Here is an 18,863-nt window from a genome sequence, read left to right on the forward strand (position 1 = left end):
CCTTCTACAATGTTACATTTTATTTGTTTTTATTTTGCATAACACTATATAGTGTGTACGCGTATGTATATATATATAAAGTTAAATATAATAGATTTATTTGATGATTAAAATGGATTTCATGCATTTCAAGTATGTCACATTTGACTGCACATGATTTGAGAGGTTTGTGGGCTGAATATGCTTTGCAATAATCAAATAAATCTCTACAGCATTTACAAAAATGTCGTCTGACTACAGGGTTACAATATTTGTTATATATAAATATAATATAAATATTATACATGTATATATTTATATAATATAAAACATAATATATAAAAATGTACAACTCGAATTCCGGAAATGTTGGGACGTTTTTTTAATTTGAATAAAATGAAAACTAAAAGACTTTCAAATCACATGAGCCAATATTTTATTCACAATAGAACATAGTGAACATAACAAATGTTTAAACGGAGAAATTTTACACTTTTATCCACTAAATGAGCTCATTTCAAATTTGATGCCTGCTACAGGTCTCAAAAAAGTTGGGACAGGGGCTAAAAAAGGGCTGAAAAAGCAAGCATTTTTGAAAAGATTCAGCTGGGAGAACATCTAGCAACTAAATAAGTTAATTGACATCAGGTCTGTAACATGATTAGCTATAAAAGGGATGTCTTCGAGAGGCAGAGTCTCTCAGAAGTAAAGTTGGGCAGAGGCTCTCCAATCTGCGAAAGAGTGCGTAAAAAGATTGTGGAATACTTTAAAAACAACGTTCCTCAACGTCAAATTGCAAAGGCTTTGCAAATCTCATCATCTACAGTGCATAACATCATCAAAAGATTCAGAGAAACTGGAGAAATCTCTGTGCGTAAGGGAAAAGGCCGAAGACCTTTGTTGGATGACCGTGGTCTTCGGGCACTCAGACGACACTGCATCACTCATTCTGTCATTGACATTACTAAATGGGCCCAGGAATACTTCCAGAAACCACTGTCGGTAAACACAATCTGCCGTGCCATCTGCAGATGCCAACTAAAGCTCTATCATGCAAAAAGGAAGCCATATGTGAACATGGTCCAGAAGCGCCATCGTGTCCTGTGGGCCAAAGCTCATTTAAAATGGACTGTTTCAAAGTGGAAAAGTGTTCTATGGTCAGACGAGTCCAAATTTGACATTCTTGTTGGAAATCATGGACGCCGTGTCCTCCGGGTTAAAGAGGAGGGAGACCTTTCAGCGTGTTATCAGCGTTCAGTTCAAACGCCAGCATCTCTGATGGTATGGGGGTGCATAAGTGCATACGGTATGGGCAGCTTGCATGTTTTGGAAGGCACTATGAATGCTGAAAGGTATAGGTTTTAGAGCAACATATGCTCCCCTCCAGACGATGTCTATTTCAGGGAGGACCTTGTGTATTTCAGCAGGACAATGCAAAACCACATACTGCAGCTATTACAACAACATGGCTTCGTAGTAGAAGAGTCCGGGTGCTGAATTGGCCTGCTTACAGTCCAGATCTTTCACCTATAGAGAACCATTTGGCGCATCATTAAACGAAAAATACGTCAAAGACGACCACGGACTCTTCAGCAGCTGGAAACCTATATCAGGCAAGAATGGGACTAAATTCCAACAGTAAAACTCCAGAAACTCATAACCTCGATGCCCAGATGTCTTCAAACTGTTTTGAAAAGAAGAGGAGATGCTACACCATGGTAAACATGCCCCCGTCCCAACTATTTTGAGACCTGTAGCAGGCATCAAATTTGAAATGAGCTCACTCTATGTTCTATTGTGAATAAAATATTGGCTCACGTGATTTGGAATCCTTTTAGTTTTCATTTTATTCAAATTTAAAAAACGTCCCAACATTTCCGGAATTCGGGTTGTATAACCAAGTTGAATATAACTGATTTATTTGATGATTAAAATGGATTAATGTATTTCACACTTGACTGCACATGATTTGTGAAACTGTTGGAATATTTTAACTGTACTGGATACTTCACTTTGCCATTACATGGTACCTGACCATGTTTGTATGTGGCAAATTGAAAAGAGAGTGACATTGCCACAATCTCACAAACTCTGATGGAACAGGAAGTAATCACAGAAGAGCCATGTCACAGACAGAGAGAGAAATAGAAAACCGGACGAAAGACATATGGAGGAAGAAAAGAAAAAATATCCTTCAGACCTCTTTGTAAGCAAAGACAATTCGTCCATCGCTGTGTAATGTGGCCTGGAAGGTGAAACCTCCTTCATTATAAGAATCCTGAAGATGGACGTGATCCCACTGGACAACCAAAGCAGTTCCTAAGAAACATACGCACATTTACGTAATATTTAAATATGATTTTACATATTAATGAGAATACATTTAATACTTATATTCTCTACTAATAATACAGTTTCAGCTTCTGATCACCTCTGTAAACAAGAGCATCTGGAAAACATAACATGACACATTTGATTTATGGCAAGTCAATGTACAGTGTTTTTGATGGGTGTGTGTATTTGAAGATGGGTCTGACAGATATACAGTGGGTACGGAAAGTATTCAGACCCCCTTAAATTTTTCTGTTTCAATATATTTTTCCACTATATATTTCTGTCAGATAGGACACCCTCTGTCTCTCTCACACATACACAAACATACACACACACACAGCCCAGTACGTCTGTCTCTTACCATTGTCAAAATAGATGACAGTTGAGTTTCTGGAGAGGCTGGGGTCAAAGTTTGCCATAAGTGGAGCGATATATTGTGTTGCTGTCAACATTCGGTGAACCACATCTCCTGTGTAGATGAACCCTGAAAACACACAAACACAAACACACACACAATCTATAAACCTTTACAATACATATTCATAATATCAAATAATAATAAAAATACATTTCAAATCTGATCTTCAGAGTGAAAATAAGATAAAACCACTCAATTAGTTTATGTGAAAAAAAAAAGTTTTTTGGCACCAATGCATGAACATGTGCTTGTCTTTCTACTCTTAATCTCTCTGGTCTCCTCCTTTCTCATCTATGCGTCCTGGCAAACAGCCCTGGCCTGTCTCCAAAGTGATTAATACTCTAATTAGCCATATAAATGCCTCCTTCCATCCCACTCACAGAAAGGAGAGAGAACCTTCCACACATACATAATCTAAAATGTGTCTTCAGCATTTGTCTGCTTAAATCAATGCAAATCTTTTCACAGGAATTCAGCCAACCTGGACTAAGCTGACCAACTTTGCTTATCCTGTAGCACTTAAAAACTCATTATATTCAATTCAATAAAAATAAAATAATTAAGACAGGGCTCACTATTATTACTATTACTATTAACAAATCCTCAAATATGATTTATTATAGCAATAGTATAGCAATCTGCCCCTAACCATTTTGAACTTGCTGATCAGTAAAGTTGTCCTCGGATATCCAAGAAGTGGACCGCATGGTAACAATTCGAGTGGTCAATGTGCCAGCCCATCCGATCAATGTGAGGATACCACATCCAATTTCAATGAAATGTCTATTAAATACCCATTAGGCACTTTATTTCCACTACTCAAATATTTTCTCCAATTTTACTTAAAATAAGTCACTTCCAGCTGATATAATACGGGAACAGAGAGAAGAATGGGATCGGAAATCCACTGTCCACTAAATCCACTGTCCTTCCTCTCTGGGTTTCTTTATCAATTTTGTCTGACTGAACGAGGCAACAGAGTTACTACAAAATGCCTTTGCCAACAAGGCAGGCTATTTGCACTTAAAGGGATAGTTCACCCAAAAATGAAAATTAGCCCATTATTTACTCACCCTCAAGGCATCCTAGGTGTATATGACTTCCTTCTTTCAGATGAATCCAATCGGAGTTATATTAAAAATTGTCTTTGATCTTCCAAGCTGTTTAATGGCAGTCAGCGGGTGATGCAGTTCATCAGTTCAAAAGAAGTGAAATAAAGTGCATCCATCCATAATAAAAAGTGCCTCACTCGGCTCCGGGGGTTGAACAAAGGCCTTTTGTTCCCGGAGCTGCTTCCGTGTACAACAGTGAGTGCAAGCTAGATTAAATTGATTATTAAGTTTTAAATATGGTTATTTTTCTTACAAAAACGCATCGATTCGCTACAGGAGGCCTTTGTTCACCCCCCTGAGTCATGTGAGGCACTTTTTATTATGGATGGATGCGCTTTATTTCACTTCTTTTGGACTGATGCATCGATTCGCTACAGGAGGCCTTTGTTCACCCCCCTGAGTCATGTGAGGCACTTTTTATTATGGATGGATGCGCTTTATTTCACTTATTTTGGACTGATGAACTGCATCACCCGCTGACTGCCATTAAACAGCTTGGAAGATCAAAGATATTTTTTAAATGTAACTCCGTTTGGATTTGTCTGAAAGAAGAAAGTCATATACACCTAGGATGCCTTGAGGGTGAGTAATTCATGGGCTAATTTTTATTTTTGGGTGAACTAACCCTTTAATGTAAATAGACACTCAGTTTTTAATAATTTAGCAAACATTTTCCAGTTCTGTTTATTACAAATTCTTAAGGCAGGAAAAGTACCTCTTATACAGAGCATTATTTTTCGCTCCTGAGAACACGGCTTCACTGGGAAATTCAGATCACTTGTGTTTCACCGTTTATAACCGCAGAGAGATGACTGATGTAATTATAGGGAGAAATTATATGGCGGTTTTCTGTCTCTATCTTTCCCTCACTCTCACAGCTTCATCTTAGACACATTCCAACAGCCAGTGAGTCACATGAACCGCAATCATAATAAAAATCCCCACACATGCCCTCAAATCTCCAGCATGCACGGTCAGCTGTTATTAAGAGGAACCTCTCACACAGCTGATAAACACAGCCTGATCCGCTAGAACACTGTGACTCACAGTCAAGCTCTTATGCCTACAAGCAAGAACCAATCAATTATATATTCCTCTTTAAGCTCATTTGGCTCATATGTTCTGCTTCAGCCATATAATACTCATATCGCATGAAGGCAGGCAGACGCTCTCTTATAACCTCATCATTGGTTGTGCTGCACACATCACACACAGGAGGACAGTTTACTTACCCCCGGTTGCAACAGTGATCTCTCGCAACAAATGCCCATAAAATGGAAAATCAAAGGAGAGATTGACCCGCTGAGGATGAAGACAAGACAAAGTTTAGCTTGCAATTATAAAAAGATCTAAACAATAAGCAGAATCAATATAAAACTATTAATCAGAGACAGTGAGATTACAATAAAACATACAGCAAGTGTAGATCTATGACAGACTCTATGGACTCATTCTGTGGTCGGCTAAAGCAAACATAACTCTGCTAATAAATTTGACTTCTGTCCTAAATCCATGGTGCGCTTCTTCGCTGCGGTTTCTTTTGTTTGGAAAGTGCAATGTGAGGATATCACAGTCTGTTCCAGTAATGGGATGGCGAAACACCAAAACCTGTTCCCATTTCAGAGAAATGTGGCATTTGCGGATCAACACTCGGTCTGTTACTTTCATAATTCACACAAACAGACAAACCCATCCACAAGCGACAAATAAAAGGATTTTTCTTTCAAAAAGCGAACAGTAATTGTTCTTAAATGTAGTCATTTCATATAATTTGCATTTTAGAAGATGTGTACTGTTTTCTATTTGTGTATGAGCGATGATGAATGAATGAATGAATGAATGAATGGATGGATGGATGGATGGATGGATGAATGCTGTCTTACCGCTGCTTGTCGGTGTGTATTGGACAGGATGCCATGAATCTTCACCTTCTCCTTGTCCATCTGATCGATATTTACCCATAATTCTTTGCTCATAGGGTCACTGGGGCCATAAGTCTTTGAGGTGTAGTAGTTATGATCTGTGTCCTCCTGTGGGGAAATACCAGACAGTCAGTCAGGTTAAAGGACACAATACTTACTGTCAAGAAAATCATATAGGTCTGGAACAGCATGATTGTGTAAATAACAACAGAAATGTTCACTTTTCGGTGAACTATCACTTTAATAAACACCCCAACACAATGTATTACATTTTGGAAGTAACTTGCCCAACACTGGTGAAAAGAACAAAGGGTCAATCATTTCACCAGCTGCGTGAGAGATTTTAGAAAGAGGTGATTGAGACACAAGGTCATAATAAATAAGGAATATATGTGTTTAGATATGTGTGGATTTATGTATGTGAGTGTACACATACAGTACTTGCAATCAGAAGATCCTGGTACTGTATATATATTTACGAGCAAAAGTGACCATATAAAAACTTTGACGTTTTAACTAAATTAACAGTTCTGCAGGTTACATATGCAAGCAAATGGACGGAAAATCTGAGTGCCAGGAGAAACACAACCCATGATGACTGCTGATTAGTAACAGCATAATGCTTTGGACAGGGACAGAAGAACATGATCAGCTAACGGAAAGAAAATCAACTCAGAGAAATTGTATCCTTCAACTTACTGACCATTACAAATTATTTTCTACAAAGGCCATCATCAGTGATCCAATTATCCAATCTGTGGTTTTTAAAAAACAAACCAAAATTAATATTTTGTCTACCAATTAGTCTAATGCGTGACAAAAACACTTGATCACATGACCAAGGCTATGAGTGTGACATGATTATTCATGACATATAGAGTAACAGTGCTTCGGATGAACCAAGTTTGAATTTGATTCCGTTCCCTTTTCTCCTCTCCAATCAATTCATGTCTCTGCTCCACTGTCCTGTCATAATAAAGACAAAAAAGCTAAAAAAATATACCATTACAAATATATATGAATTCCTGTATGGACACATGCTCTGTGAGTGGAGCACATGATGCATGACAAAGTAACAATCCAAAAGAAGACACTTAGAGCATGAATGAAATCGCCACAGATTGATCTATTGTTGTTTACTGAGCAAAGCAAGGCTGTCTGTAAAACCCTAGGAGGAAAACACTTGATCATAAATGTCTGCACTGTCTTATCAAACAGCCTGGCACAGAGGAATTCAGCATGGAACTATATGAATAATACAATTCTCATAAAGAAAGAAATGTGTCAGAGTTAAGGAGAGGTGAATATAAGGTACGTAAACTTTGACAGTTTAATCTGTTAAAGTGCAAAAGCAGAGCGACACAGGCTGAAAATAAAGCAAACAAAAACCTAAAAGCCTAAACTAAAGCCTGAGGCCATGTCATAAAAAGCAATAGAAATTCAGTCCTTTGAAATTCACAAAATAAAAATTGACAGAAGCACTTTGTTGTGTGTGAAATAAATGATGCACCTGGTGTATGTGTGTATGAGTGTTTATACAGGAATGTGTTTGTATATGGGAGCTGGTAGGAGTTCAAACACTAAAACTCCATCACACAGACCTTGTAAAGCAACATCAAAGGAAACAACCAGTGGACATAAAAATTAGCAACTACATACTGCATATACACAGTGCTTTGAAGTAATCATCATGTGGGAAACTAATTCAATACTAAAAAAATTCTGCATGATGTTTTTCATATGGTTAAATGATCACATAGATGGATGTACAACTGCTCATTGTGCACATTAGAGTTTAATTAGCCCAGCCACTAAGGTAAAGCCGAATTTTACTCCAGTCGTCAGCATCACATGGTCCCTCAGATAGACAGACAGACAGACAGACAGACAGACAGACAGACAGACAGAATGGATGGATGGATGGATGGATGGATGGATGAATGCTGTCTTACCGCTGCTTGTCGGTGTGTATTGGACAGGATGCCATGAATCTTCACCTTCTCCTTGTCCATCTGATCGATATTTACCCATAATTCTTTGCTCATAGGGTCACTGGGGCCATAAGTCTTTGAGGTGTAGTAGTTATGATCTGTGTCCTCCTGTGGGGAAATACCAGACAGTCAGTCAGGTTAAAGGACACAATACTTACTGTCAAGAAAATCATACAGGACTGGAACAGCATGTTCGTGTAAATAACAACAGAAATGTTCACTTTTCGGTGAACTATCACTTTAATAAACACCCCAACACAATCCATATTAGTTTATGGTAGGCTTTTAGTAACCAAGGGCCACGAGCCCATTCTGATTATCGCATCACAAACAAATACCATTTCAGGTCTTTCAGTATTAAAAACACTCTCCCGAAAGAATAAATTGAGAGAGGCGTGTTTACAAAAGACTGAGCCAATCTCTGTTTGTTTATATGCTGTCTAGCCTCTGCCTGGAAAATATGATGATAACAAAACAGCAAAAGGGTCAAGTGAGTTCTTTTAGCCCAGTTCTCCCTAAACACTTAGGTGAAAAGCAGTGTTGGGAGTAACGCATTACAAAAGTAATAATATTACAGTAGTATATTACGTTTTGCTGTAACGCAGTAATATAACGCATTACTAATAACATTTGGGTAATATTATTACTCGTTACAATCTCAGTAACGCAAGTTACAACAACATATTTTAACTCAAAATTAAGTGGTGAATTTACCAACACCGCAAAACAGCACCAGAGAAAAAAATCCCGCGGGTAAAATAGTTTGTCTATTTCCTGTTGCTGGAATTAGATGGTTGAGATGACTGCGGAGACGGATTCTACATTTGTGAGATGGACACACTCCTGTTATTTTCAGTTCATCGGAGAAAAGCATAAGAATGCATAGTCAGGTGCAATATGTGCAACACCAAACTCTCAACATGGAGAAATAGCACGAGTAAAACCTGGAAACACCTAGACTGGTGCCACTAACACTAAGCTATCGGAGAGAGAGCTGCGGGGTCGGAGAAGAGAAAAAAGGCGGCGGACGAGCGCAGACAAGCAACAAAAATTAAGTTTAAAACTAATTCAATACTAAAAAAATTCTGCATGATGTTTTTCATATGGTTAAATGATCACATAGATGGATGTACAACTGCTCATTGTGCACATTAGAGTTTAATTAGCCCAGCCACTAAGGTAAAGCCGAATTTTACTCCAGTCGTCAGCATCACATGGTCCCTCAGATAGACAGACAGACAGACAGACAGACAGATAGATAGATAGATAGATAGATAGATAGAGCAACATACTGTAGCATTTGGCAGTGAGACGGCTTCCGTTTTGTTGTTTGTTTATTTTGTTATTAAAGCTACATTTTGTTAATAAAGTTTGTTATTTTTAAAGGGATAATTCACCCAAAAATGAAAGACCCGTAAAGGCCGGGACACACCAAGCTGACTTCAAAGAACTAGCAGCGATGAAAGCCGACGGTGTTGTCGCCTCGCGTCGGTAGCATTGGACCAAAATCTGCTCTTGAACACCGCTCATACTACAGCTGACTGCAAACTAACATGTGCGTTCTGCGCCTGCGTGAGAAGAATTAACTGTCTATATCAGTAGCTATCAATAGTAAATATTCGTAGTTTAAAAAGAGAAACCGAAACAAGGATATACTAGATATACGAAATGTAAACAAAGCAGCGCTTGCTTACCATTTTGAATATCAGTTATGTTGATAATTTTCTTCATTTTAAGCGGCTCACGTTGTTATAAAAATATTCGCATATTGGAATGCTTGGGAAAAATCATGTAACATTAGAACAGCCTTCAGTCTGTGTCGCCTTCATTTACTAGTTTTCATCATTTTCACTTTAATTCTCGAGCACTGACTCGTTCTATAAACTCCAATCCAATCAGAGTTCTCACTCGCGTGACGGCCCCGACAGCCCCCAAAAATTCTGACACAAAAGAGAAAAAATTGTTGAATAAAGTCATTATTTTTTGTTTTCTTTGCGCACAAAAAGTATTCTCATAGCTTCATAAAATTACGGTTGAACCACCGATGTCACATGGACTATTTTATCGATGTCCTTTCATACATTTCTGGGCCATGAACGTGGTAGTTGTGTTGCTGTCTATGGGAGGGTCAGAAAGCTCTCGGATTTCATTAAAAATATCTTAATTTGTGTTCAGAAGATGAACGAAGGTCTTACGGGTTTGGAACGACATGAGGGTGAATAATTAATGACAGAATTTTCATTTTTGGGTGAACCATTACTTTAAAGTTGTGTTGCTGTCTATGGGAGGGTCAGAAAGCTCTCGGATTTCATTAAAAATATCTTAATTTGTGTTCAGAAGATGAACGAAGGTCTTACGGGTTTGGAACGACATGAGGGTGATTAATTAATGACAGAATTTTCATTTTCATAACCCGGGGTTTGATAACCTGTGTCTGTTTTTTAAAAGTTGAACTTTTTTCTACTTGAGCACCTCATTTTTAGAACGCTGTGTGAAGTGTGAGTGACAATGGTCAAAGATGTCCGTCTAGCGTGTGTTTACATAGGAAAACAATGAAAAGTAGCGCAGTGGAATGGAAAAAGGCATTCTGTGTGAATGGCCTCTTAGGGAAAATTTATATTTTGTTAAAGTATAAAGGGTACCATTATTTGGGAGCTGTTGTCTGCGTCTTCATCAGCCAGTATACCAGGTGAATCCTGAGACTCAGGCTTCAAACTGTCTTGACTGGCTTTGTTACTTTCCATTGGAAGGGGCTCCAGGAGAAGCCAGCGTCTCCTTCTCAACAGCTCCACAGTGACATCATCATCCTGTGACCATCCCTGAAGAATTGAATAAGCAGCTCCTGGAACAACACAAAACAACATTTTGACATTACATAACACAAAGCTTCATTTCGGAAGAAATTATGCTTGTTTCTTTTGAAAATGCAGACAGAGCTCCTTCTTCAAAGCTTATAACTAAAAAGGTTTACAGAGGACATGATAATTGGTTTCATTGCTTGATTATGTCAAATAAAATCCAGAGAAACCTCATTTGTCTCACTACTGGCTCTCATAGTTGAAACATTACACACACGCTTACGCATTTTTTGATATTGTTTATACAGACACAAAAAGCATCACTTTTTCTCTCACTCTGCAATAAAAACAGCTCCATTTTGTTCCAGATTAACCTGTTTAACTGTAGTCGTAATAAAGAAGATGGTCCAGTGTACTCCTGACACTTGGTTTATTGTTAAACTGAGGCATGGTGTTACAATGATACACCAAACGGCTTCTGTGAGAGTGAAAGGTAAAGAAATGGTGAGCCAAGAGTCTCAGCCCATCCCAGTCTGCTTTTATTCTTCTTTGGTCTGTATATCACTCTTTATGTGCCTAATCTCTTTCTCTTATTCACCCAACAAACACATACACAGGGCCAAATTCTTATGCAAATCAAGTCTCATGTGATCAGAGTTTAATTAAACCTTCTATTTACTTTGCTCTTTAGTCCTCTCATTGGAAATAAAGATGTGAGCGATGATGGGAGTGTGTACGCTGGAAATCAGGGCGACTGAACGGCCAAAGTGGGAATCACAAAAAGCACTTCATAATGTGATTGAGCAGACTAAACAAAAAGAAGGGGAAAAAGAAGAAACAAAACGGAGGGACTAATGAATCAGCCTGGAATGTGGGTTAGTGCTCTCTGAACACCAGCTTAATCTAAACTAAAAGTCCAATGCGGTTGTCTGTACAGGTTTAGTCATAATCTTGGTGTTTTTAGAAGCTGAGGTCAAGTTTGGAAAGCTGGAGAAGTAGTTTAGGCCTCAACAGCTTGGGTTGATCTTCATTCAGATTCCACACAGAGATGGCTAATGTCTGTCTAATGCTTAAGAGATAATGTATGCTAAAAATACATAAAAACGTTCCTTGTGTGCACTACTCTTCAAAAGTTTGGGGTTATGGTTTTTTAAAATGTTTCTGAAAGAAGTATCTTATGGTCAACGAGGCTGCATTTATTTGATAAAAAATACAGTCATTGTAAAACAGTATTATAATTTAAAATAGCTATTATGTTTTAAAATGTAGTTTATTCTGGTGATGGCAAAGCTTCAGTAGCCTTCAGTCTACAGTCATATGATCTATTAGTTATCATATGCTGATTTGGTCCTTAAGAATCACTTTTTTATTATCAATGTTGAAACTGTAGAAACTGTAATAGATTGTTTTTAGATTTCTTTGATGAAGAGAAAGTTTTTAAAAAGCATTTATTTGATGCTTTTTATTTGATGTATTTGTTTTGATCAATTTAATGCATCATTGCTGAATAAAAGCATTCATTTACATAATTTATGAAGTATTGTCACTTTTTGATTTGTATCATATTTTACCACAACATGTCTTCTATAAGAGGAAGCATTCTCAGTCAGATTTACACAGTTTAGTTCACAATTTGTGTAGTGCCAAACAAAATACTCCTCCTCGATACAATGCTCCTTTTTTTTAATCTTATTTCAATTTCAAGAAACCCTTCTGGATATAATTTCCTGCACATATATTGCTCTGATAATCCCAGCAAACATCTCTTCGTTCACGTGAGCATCTAATCGGTTCTCTGCACTGAAAAACAACCCAAGTGAGAAAGAAAGGGGAAAAAATGCACAACTTGCAGAATGCACTTTGTTTCCAAATCATCATGGTCTACTGTTCCTCCTTTAAACCCTCGGTGTAAGAAAAGATTCCCAGAGCCAAGTCCTTCTGTAAAGCCCATTATACATAACAGGTCAATGAGGATTTAGAGAGGCGGCTGTCACTGACTTTTATTGTCGCTGAGTGGAAATCAGTGTCTGCTCGTGACATGCTTTGAAAAGCCACTGCAGCAGGGATAGGATCTCTTTCTCTCACGCTTGTGCTTTCTTTTTGCTGTGAGACTAAATCCAGTCCCACATTTCCCTCTCTTTCTCTCGTTCCTCATCCTCTGAGTGGAAGGTACCTTTCTTTTCAGCTCTTAAAATGTCCATGAATGAATGAATGAACGAATGTCAAACTATACATACAGATGATGCGACAAAAACTTTGCACTACAAAAACTTTCCTCAAAAAATCATTCAAACCAATTACATGTATTGAAGTTAAATGTAATTAATATTTTCATTAAATTTATATTCTAATGGGAGGAAAGGAAGAGGAACCGGTGTGAGTGTGTGTTATCCACACTCTTAAGAAAAATGGTTCTAAACAGTACCAGAAAAGGGTTCTTCGGCTTGTAACAATAGCAGAACCCTTTTTAGTGCTAAATAAAAACCTTTTTTATAGGGTTCCATATAGAACCATGCTTTGAAAATGCTATATAGGACCTTATTGGTGTTATAAATAACCTTTTTAATGATAGTTTTTCATTAATATTAGTATGTTAATATCATTAATATTAGTATTATTAGTATATATTATTTATTAATATTGTTTTTTACCCGTCTATCTGCCTGGTCTTATAATATCTTGAAGTGCTTAAGTAGTAAGAATGTGTATCTTTATGTGTATATAAATGACAGACAGAAGAAAGAGAGAAGGTGGGAGAGAAACTTACCCACAAATGTGAATTTCGCTCCAGTCATGTCTTAAATGATCAAAATGACTGATATATTACTCCTAATTAATCTGTCGAGGACAGCCGGAGGGAGAGAACAAAAGGGAAAAGGCGAAAAACAAAAGTTAATAGACCACATACATTTATCTTGAGTCACTGCTCTGGAACAAAAGAAAACATAAAATAGAGAAAAAAGTAAAATGAGGTACCAATGTATAAAAGAAAGAAAAAAGGGTTGGGGGAGGGGTGCTGAGGTTATGGGGTTCAAAGCCATTCACAGGGCACTTTAAAGTTCAAAACCATTACAAACTCTCCAATGTACAGTGTATGAGACTAGCTACAGAAGTCTAGAGGAGTTTGATTGATTGGCTCGCTCCCTCTCCAGCCACTATGTGAAGCAGATATATTAGTGTGTAATTACAGAGAAGGTGAAGCATGCTGGAACAGGTCATCTGAACTCAGGAGACACAAACACCTCCATCCATCTTTATCAAACTTGAGCCCAAAATAAATTAACTTTATATATATATATATCTCATTCAAATGTTTGGGGTCAGTAAGATTTTTTGAGAGAAATTAATACTTTTTCAGCAAGGCACTGTCACAGGTTGCTACTGTGAGGAGCACGGAGCGAGGAATGAGGAGACCAGGAGTACAAAACAAAAGAGTTTAATTCTTTTTTTCCAGGGAATCACACGTAGCACAAGGAGTTGACAAACAAATTCCAGACAAAGAAACTCCGAACAGGCTAGAACTAAATAGGGCAGATAACGAGGGGCAGACAGGCGAGGATGATAACTAATGAGACACCTGGAACAAATCAAACTACATTGGGACAGGAACAGGAAGGACCAAATAAGGAAAACAGGAACTAAACGGGACAGGAGCCCTCCGTGGGCTTAACTCGGGAACAGGAGCCCCTCCTGGGCTGAACTGGGGATCAAGAGCCCTCCGTGGGCTTAACTCGGGAACAGGATAGCGCTTACGTGGTGCTGGCACTGGAGGGTTCTCTGGAGGAGCAGGCACAGCAAAGCGCTTACGAGGAGCTGGCACTGGAGTGAGTTTTGGGGCTGGAGCCAGCTCTGGGGGGGGGCGCTCTAGAGACGAAGGAGGGCTGGACGGGACCAGCGGAGGCGAAGGAGTCGATGGAGACCTGGACGGAACCAGCAGAAACGAAGGAAAGCTTTCTAGAGCGGATTCTGGGGTCACATGAACACATGGGCAGGCTTGCCATATTAATGTTCGTTGGGCTTGCCATATTAACGGCCGGTGAACTAGAGTAGGCCGCGGACGGCGGCGGGCTTGCGTGAGCCACGAATGGCGGGCTGGCTCTGGCAGGACGCTCTCCAGGTCCACGGGGCGATGGCAGTTGGCCCCGAGCCAGAACAGAGAATTAATAGTGGCGTCGTCGAGGGTCGTCGCTGCGGCGAGCCTGCAGAACTCCCAGGAATACTCGACAAAGGGGAGATCTAGGTGAGCTAAGGCGGAGAACCGAGCGGCAATTTCCATAGCCGCGGGGAAAACGAGGAAAACAACAATTACAGACAAAGAAACTCACAACAGGCTAGAACTAAATAGGGCAGATAACGAGGGGCAGACAGGTGAGGAGGATAACTAATAATGAGACACACCTGGAACAAATCAAACTACATTGGGACAGGAACAGGAAGGACCAAATAAGGAAAACAGGAACTAAACGGGAACATACGCTTGACAGGCACATTCAATTGATCAAAAGTGACAGTAAAGGCATTTATAATGTTACATTACAGAAGATTTCGATTTCAAATAAATGCTGTTCTTTTGAACTTTCTATTCATCAAAGAATACTGAAAAAGGGAAAATGTCAGCTTCCACAAAAATACACAGCACAACTGCATTTATTATAATAAAAATAAATGCTACTTAAGCACCAAATCATTATATTAAAATGATTTCTGATATTAGTTTTACTGTTCAGAGAAACCCTCACAGACTATGGGACACACTAAATTTCTGTTTAAATGGTCGGTAAAAACATTTTTACATACATGGTCACATTTAATTCAATGAGTATTTAGAAGAATGGTTTTACATAGTTATAAACATTTAAAAAGAAATGTGTTCGTTCTGCTCATGTTTCATGAAAGTGTGTGTTTTTAAGTCCAGGACCATTAATGAGAAATATTCAATCATCAATACCACTAAGGATAAATTTGTCTCAAGTATTTTAAGATCTTTGAAAGGGACATCCTCCTATAATTCTACACAATTATGATATGGTTTATATATATGTTTGTAACAAAGTGTTCACAGACAATTATTCACACGATGCATGCTGAGTATTAATGTGCATTAAAGGTGAATTGAATCACAGCATGGCTGTTACTGGTTTCAACAGTGGCTGGAAAAACATATCCGTCTCAGAGAATTTTCATAAAGACTTACACGCACATACATAAACAAATGGACACGGTACACATACTGTACCAGGAGAATTTCAAGGAAAGATGCCTTTTCTACTTTGTATCAGTATGACTGATTGTGTTACAAAATTGAGTGATGTGTATGTACTTGAGTGCAAGACCCAGAATGACTTTGTAATAATTTCTAGCGTGTGTCTGGATGATAGTCTGCGTACATTATATGGTCTGTGGCTGACAGTAATGACAGAATACAGATGGCTGGCTTTGCCCTAGGGTGATATAAGGTTTCGTTTACTAACCATTCACACAGAGAGGTATACTTAACCCAGCAAAACACTGGCCTCCAAACCCATGCTCAAACCACACACAGCTTCAGACCATCATTTTTAGTACAATGCTGTGATGGACAGAATGAAGACAAGTTTAACTTCACATCTGTTCATATAATTCATCTACTAAAGGATGGCACTTGCAATGCGACTGCCAGGGAACACATACAGGGCATGTAGCCAAGTAAATGTAAAATGTGATGTAAACATTCCCCCCACATGCACTGACAACTCCATCAGTTCTTTTGACCTCACACTGACACCAAAATTCTTCGCCCTTGTTTCACAAACCACTGTATGATTGCTTGCTTTAACATTAAAAACAGAGTCGTGTAAGGTACCTCCAAAACACCACAAATCAAACAAATCAAAAGCAGAGTTCATATGAAGCAGTCGTTAATTAAATGTATAATTAAAAGTATTCATCCCATGCTCAACGGCTTTTAATTAATGTCCTCCTCATCGTTTAACCTCATCTATCTCCTGCTCTCTCACCTGTGTCATTCTCTTGCATTGCTCAGTCACACCAGTAATTTTTTTTCCTTTGACTTGCCGCACATCCTGCTAATTTAAAGTGCTAATGAGTGGAAGGTGACATTAGAACATAAAAGGATCTAAACACATGAATTATGTGTGTGTGCGTGTGTGCAGAAGGATGAATGTCCAGCATACACACATACAAAAACAGAATAATTCATTTTTAAGAAATCACTAATACACTGTAGAATAAACAGAATCAAATGTCAAATACACATTGACAAAGAAGAATAGTCAGTGTGCCATTAAAGGTCAGCATCGTACATGATAAAGTTTATGATAAAGTTGCTCTTTAGGCCACTGGTTGATTCATTTGCCACAAGCATTTAATTTGCAGGGACAAGCATTTAGATATTTAGAAATGTCAACGATATGACCTCAGTATTGAGCCGACATAGCATGTATATCAGTAAAGTCATTCCTGTAATCCCCTCTTCACATAAAAGCTTCAGCTGAAAGGCAAATGCAATTAACTAAATGAGTGCAGAGCCATAAAGGCGTGTTAATTAATCAATAACAAATACATTCATTGGTTCAACTGAAACCAAAAATAATCTTTATTTAAAAATCAATTAATTCAAAAAATGTATTTTTATTTTCAAATTTAAGTTGTATACAAACATTACAATTAACTATCAGTTTAGTTTTCATTATCATGGACTTTTAGCTTTGTTTCATTTCCTATCTTTGTTCTAGTTTCCCGCTCTATTTAGTTACTATAGCAATTCATTTGATTATCACACCTGTTCGTAATTTAGTTCGTTATCTCTGTATACTTAAATTCCTTGGTTTGCTTGGTTCATTGTCGGTCGTAATTTGTATTTAAGTGTACACTGTTACATTGACTTGCCTACCCTGTGTTTATTCTTTGATTAAAAAATATTTGTGTTGGAAACTTTGGACCTGTCTTCATCTCTGGAACCTTAAGAGTGTGACAAATTGCACCTAAGGAAGTTTTATATCAAAATTTTTATGATATTCTACTCCAATTTGTTTCCTGAAATATACAAATTTCAACATAGGCTCATACATGCCTCTATATACATTTCTGCAAAACTGAAAAAACATACCTATATGAACGAATCACTGCAGTTTCCAGTTTCCAATGAACATTAGAGGCAGTAAAACTCCAACAACTTTTATTCCTTTTCACACAAAGTATGATTTACAGGTACAGAGTTTTGATTTATAAAGGCTAATTTTCACACAATTGCTTGCAGAATGTATGTTATGACTTCAAAAACATTCTGCGCGATTTGTCGTCACATATACAGCTTCATATGCATGAGTTTTCTCATTCAATTAACTCACACGATACAGTTGCACTTGAGTGATGAAGAGCTCCGTGAAAGAACCCCATGAAACTACAGTTCGACAAAACAGCTCAAATCCGCATTAGGAAGTTAACATAGCATGGCTGCATCAACAAATGTGTTTTCATATTGCTTTTGCATGTTAACACTATCGGATAGGTTTAGGGTTGGGTTTGGTGTAGGGGATATTTCCAACACGATAGGGCATTAACCTTTAGGGACACTCCCCGGATTTTTGAATTCTGAACAGCCTCTCAATACGTACCTCAAGCAGCGTAATAAAAACGCAGGAATACGTGCCTGTACCAACGTATTAAAAATGTGCCACGGTCACATACTGAATGTGTGTTTTAGTGCCACTCTCTGGACATTTCACTTTGAAACTGCCGCAAAACATGCAGTAAGGTACCTAATAATGGTGTTGCAGAAATGTATTTAGAGGCACGTATTTCCAATGAGCCTGGGTTGAAAAATTTATGGCGGCTGTAATAAAAACTTTTTTCTTCGATGCCAATGAAAACAGTTAAACAGTTTGTTGTGTGAATGATTCAGTGACTTATTAAAAAACACAGCCATTTTCATTTATTAATTAATCAGTGTTTTGAACAAATTGGTTAAATGAATGATTCAATGACAGTCACTTGTCACCACTCTAGTGATGGGAAGTTTGGATCATTTTACTGTCTCTCATTCATCAAAATGAACAAATCTTTATTCAAATCATTTTGTTCATTTAAAAGGCTTTATACTTTTAACAGCCAAATTCCCTGAACACATCCACCTACACAATCTTGATCATATTCCGAATATTAAGAAATCATTATAATACAGCCAAAGATAATTTACTAACCTACTCACAGAATAATGTAACCTGCAAAAAAAGTCCCACCACTACTATTCACTCACTACCTGGAGCCCTGGAGTTGATTATGTACTGTCCTGAGGAGCTCAATTTGTA

At 38.0% G+C, this 18,863-nt stretch overlaps 1 protein-coding gene across 2 annotated transcripts in view; it reads right to left on the minus strand.

Annotated features, from left to right (window-relative positions):
• The window catches only part of LOC107724400 (plexin domain-containing protein 2-like), a 63,797-nt gene that overhangs the window by 16,861 nt on the left and 28,073 nt on the right, over positions 1–18,863 (minus strand). For both annotated transcript variants that reach the window (XM_016533315.1, XM_016533314.1), the window contains exons 2-6: positions 10,399–10,598; positions 7,718–7,864; positions 5,076–5,145; positions 2,675–2,797; positions 2,180–2,298 (exon numbers count right to left, since the gene is read on the minus strand). In XM_016533315.1, coding sequence (XP_016388801.1) covers positions 2,180–2,298; positions 2,675–2,797; positions 5,076–5,145; positions 7,718–7,864; positions 10,399–10,598 — 659 coding nt within the window. The remainder of the gene's footprint in view (positions 1–2,179; positions 2,299–2,674; positions 2,798–5,075; positions 5,146–7,717; positions 7,865–10,398; positions 10,599–18,863) is intronic.

Source organism: Sinocyclocheilus rhinocerous, unplaced genomic scaffold, assembly GCF_001515625.1.
Source record: "Sinocyclocheilus rhinocerous isolate Xijiao unplaced genomic scaffold, SAMN03320098_v1.1 scaffold245, whole genome shotgun sequence".
NCBI lineage: Eukaryota > Metazoa > Chordata > Actinopteri > Cypriniformes > Cyprinidae > Sinocyclocheilus > Sinocyclocheilus rhinocerous.